The 3955-nt window shown below is 37.9% G+C and overlaps 1 protein-coding gene across 1 annotated transcript; it reads right to left on the bottom strand.

Annotated features, from left to right (window-relative positions):
- Window positions 1-216: 216 nt before the first annotated feature.
- LOC125468337 (la-related protein 6C-like) lies at window positions 217-3359 on the bottom strand. Its single transcript, XM_048563985.1, has 10 exons — window positions 3036-3359; window positions 2179-2260; window positions 1994-2088; window positions 1805-1876; window positions 1635-1714; window positions 1449-1527; window positions 1298-1345; window positions 1161-1229; window positions 920-1048; window positions 217-692 (listed from the first exon to the last, which is right to left on the bottom strand). Exons 1-10 carry the CDS (start codon window positions 3357-3359, stop codon window positions 456-458), a joined length of 1215 nt encoding a protein of 404 aa, XP_048419942.1. The 3' UTR covers window positions 217-455.
- Window positions 3360-3955: the final 596 nt, after the last annotated feature.

Here is a 3955-nt window from a genome sequence, read left to right as displayed (position 1 = left end):
GAATACCTGGCTATCAAAAATGTCCTCCATAAAACATTTTGTATGTGATTTACAATATATTTTTTCTTGTGATCAAAACCGTTTATATTATAAACTACTATATAAAGATAGTTTTGAAAGAGAGAGAGTTCATCCATCCACTTCATTATTCAAATAGAATTGTACAAAAGAGAATTGAAATTCCATCCCAAATGCAAAGTACCTCTATAAAAAAAAACAACATTCCAAACAAAAAAGGTGATCACTATGGGGTCTAGATAACAGCCCAGAGCTAATGGCATCCCAAAATTTGTTTACCATAATATACATCTCAATTAAAATCAATAAACAAATTACCCATTTCACATATTAATGGCTGCTTAACCAAAATCCCCCTTCTTCTCAAGACTCCTTAATTAGGGAAGGCAGAGATCCATATGCATATTCTTCTAGTAACGTCAAAATCACTCACTCTCCTACGGCGAATTCACGGCGCTTACTGGCTTGCCTCTTCCCATGGTGAAGCCTCGAGTCCCATCCGGCATTCTTGGTCCTTTGGAATTCAGTTTTGCAGATGCTTCACAGTGGATGGTGCTGCTTGATAGCGGAGACGGGGTAATCAGGCCACGGCCGCTCAGGCTCTGCCCGCGTCCTCGTCCCTTACCACGCCCCCAGGCCAATCCTTTCTTGGACAATGCGGAGTTTTCTTCAACCTACCCAAAAACGTATTCGTGTGAGATCAAGGCGTTATTTGAAATACATAAAATTATATGTACCACATTTTATCTCATATCCTTGATAAAAGTGTGATCCACTTGCATAAGTGGATTTTGCCTCTTAGCTTGTCGATGAAAACGTGATCAGAAAATACAGTACATGCTGTAAAAGACAATGTAATGGCATGTTAACATGATTTTTTTTAATGCAAGAAGGGACTTACATTAGGACTATCAATCACCAATTCAGGGTTGCTTGGGTGAGAAGTTTCTACTGCGCAATCATACGGTGGTTCTTCATCCTCTAAAATGCCATCGAAATCAGACTTTCTGCTCTTCAAAACAGACTTTGGCTGAAAATCACGGTGTTTTCGAAGCAACGAGGCCTTATTAAATAAGTGGAGGTCTATATGCATATACTGAACTTACAGGCAACCACATTCTCTGATGTTTATAAAGACATACCGAGCATCTGATCAGCATCCTTACTCGGAGCCCTTTTCTCCAGTTCCTTTCATCGCTCAACTTATCAACCTGATGTATGAAAAATATTAAGAGAGAACAAAGGATGGAATCTGAAGTTATAACAGCATTAAACATACCGCTCTCTCTGCTATTTCCATTGTCTCATACTCCAAAAGTGCATGCAGCTGCATAATTAGAGAAGTAATGTATTATCATAAGAAAATTTCTACAAGAGTTCTTGTGAATTATATGGCTAATAGGACAAAACTGGTTAATTTAATCTTGTACCTTGTTGCTGATAATGAAATCGCCTTTGGAGCGGGAAGAATTGGATTCGTGGGGATGGCATATTCGGATAGTTTTCACACTGTTCTTGAAAGAAAGTGTAAATATGCTGTGATGATTCTCTCAAAATATCTGATAACACAATACGAAAGGAAAGACCATGGAAAAACTTGGTGCGAAAAATCCAACCTTCCAACCACACTGAATATCTTCTCAAGGTTTTGATGAGAGTGATCTTCAGGCAAATTCTCTGCCACAACGGTGCGAGACTGCAAGAATGGATAAAAGAACAAACACACCATATAAATGACTCATGAAGACACTTAAATCCATGTTGCTTAGTAAGCATCTGCTTTTACCTGCAATTCCTCTTTGTCCTTTTCAGTAAAAGGACGCTTACGTCTAACCTTCTTGCCATCCTCACTTACGACCTTCAATAAATTTATTGGAGAATCAGGATGAAAGCTTGAAGATCAAATGAGTAATACTATTCACGAACGAAAAGAATGACAACAAAACCTGATCAGTAATTTAATCAGACAACTTACAAGCTTTAAAGAAGACCGCAGTGCTTGCGTGAGCATATGGTTGTTACTAGTAAGTGACTTCATTTTCTTGGTGGAGGCAACAACAGATATTGGAACTGTTATAAAATACAAAAGCATGCATGAATCGAATTGCGGATTCTCTTTTTTTACTTAATCTGCATAAATTAGTTTCCGAAAATGTTTACCAAATCCTTCGGGATCTTTACTTATGTGTTTCGCTAAGGATTCATTTGCCAGCAGACTCATGTCACTGAACTGGTACTCCACCTGTTTTATGCAAAAAAAAATAGTCCTTAGGTTCAGAAGGTGCTGTCATAGTCCAGTCCTAATTGTCTAATGACTATAGACATCATTAAGGGTGACAACAAATCAATATGTTAAATGATTTAACATCTCATGCATCGCAAAATTTGAAAGAGTAATGAGGTCTTCTAATTTCTAGAGAGATCTCCAACTATTTTTCGATACAGATTTCCTTGCGGAACATTAACAAAATTGGACGAACACTTCCAATAGCTTCTGAGGTAAATTCCCTGCCTGAAAAACCTGGTAATGCTTTCTCATCTTAAATTGGACAATGGCAATCGGAGGTTTTGAACCCACCCTATGACAATTGGTGCTGGTATCATAATAGATAATCCCCAGGCCTCTAAAACTTGAATGATTACCAAAATTGGCTGACAATTAAGTTTTCCAAATTTCATGTCACACATAGTTGAATCTAAATCTATGTGTGACTTGCAAAAGCCATGGTGGGAGGGAACAAATGAAGGTCATGAAAGGACGATTCCATTTTGCCTAACATGATCAGAAAATCCAGACATGTTTTATCTAATTCCTAATAAAAAAACCTGATATATGGTCCATAATTTTGAAACTTTAACACATAGGGTAACGTTCTTTTGTCAGATTGAATGCCGGTACACATCCAGACAAAAATCAACCTGATCAATGATCAAGATTCACAGTTTGATAAAACCACATTTTCCTTGACATACAATACAATATGGATAAAAAGAATGAACATTCGAAGGCACGTTACCTGCTTAATGATCTTCTGTTGAAGATCATCTGGGAGCGCGTTCTTGGACCGATTGGAAAGCGGATTGATATTGGGATTATTGGAGATCAGGTAAGGAGGCAATTCTTGGTCCCCAATGTAAAACCAATCAGGGGAAACAGTACTGTCACCAAGAAAGTGAAAGCAGGGATAGAAATAACCAGAAATGGGAATCTGGGCATGTGATCTTGGCACAAATTCAGGTGCCTGTGCATTAAATGTGAAGGATGGACTTCTTGGGTTTTCTTTCACCTCCATATCTGGGACCTCTTGGGGCTTTTCCCCAGGTGGTTGTGCTTGTGCCATTTTTTTTCCCTTTGATGTTCTTCAATTCTCTCTCTCTAGATGCCACACACACTCTCTCTCCTCTCTGGGTTTTTTTTAGTGTGTGGATTTAGCTTCTGTGTGTTTTTCTCTCTCTCTTGGGGATTATTGTGTTAAAGTTTTGTAACTGTAATTTGATATCGCAGCCTTGTTTGGCGCCAAAGTATTGGGGTATCCGTATTTCGATGTGGGGATTTGTATGGACTGATTTTTCTTTTAGATGACCGTTGCTTGTGGAGGTTTGACTCGTTATTTTGAGGCTTCAATTTGCCCATGTGTCCTCTTTTCTCTTTGCACAAGTCCTACAAATTTGGATCGTGTCTATTTTATCTAGGACGTCGAACATCAAATGGGATCAAAATTACGTTCCTCGTATTGTAGATTTTAATTTAATAAAGTTTTCTCTCACTTTGTTTAGGTTTCTACACAAAATTTATGTGACCATTTTGACATATAGAAAGAGTGCATTATTAAGTGATAACTACTATCTTTGTGTTTTTATTCTTCTAACAGAAAATGAAGATGCCACTTAGTACTACGGTCTAGTGATAAGTGAGAGATCTTATATTCAATTCTTG

The sequence above is a fragment of a genome, unplaced genomic scaffold (genome assembly GCF_019419815.1).
Source record: "Pyrus x bretschneideri cultivar Hongxiangsu unplaced genomic scaffold, Pyrus_bretschneideri_v1 Contig10, whole genome shotgun sequence".
NCBI classification, from domain to species: domain Eukaryota; kingdom Viridiplantae; phylum Streptophyta; class Magnoliopsida; order Rosales; family Rosaceae; genus Pyrus; species Pyrus x bretschneideri.
The sequence above is the reverse complement of the archived record's forward strand: the minus strand, read 5'-3'. Positions and strand labels throughout refer to the sequence as shown.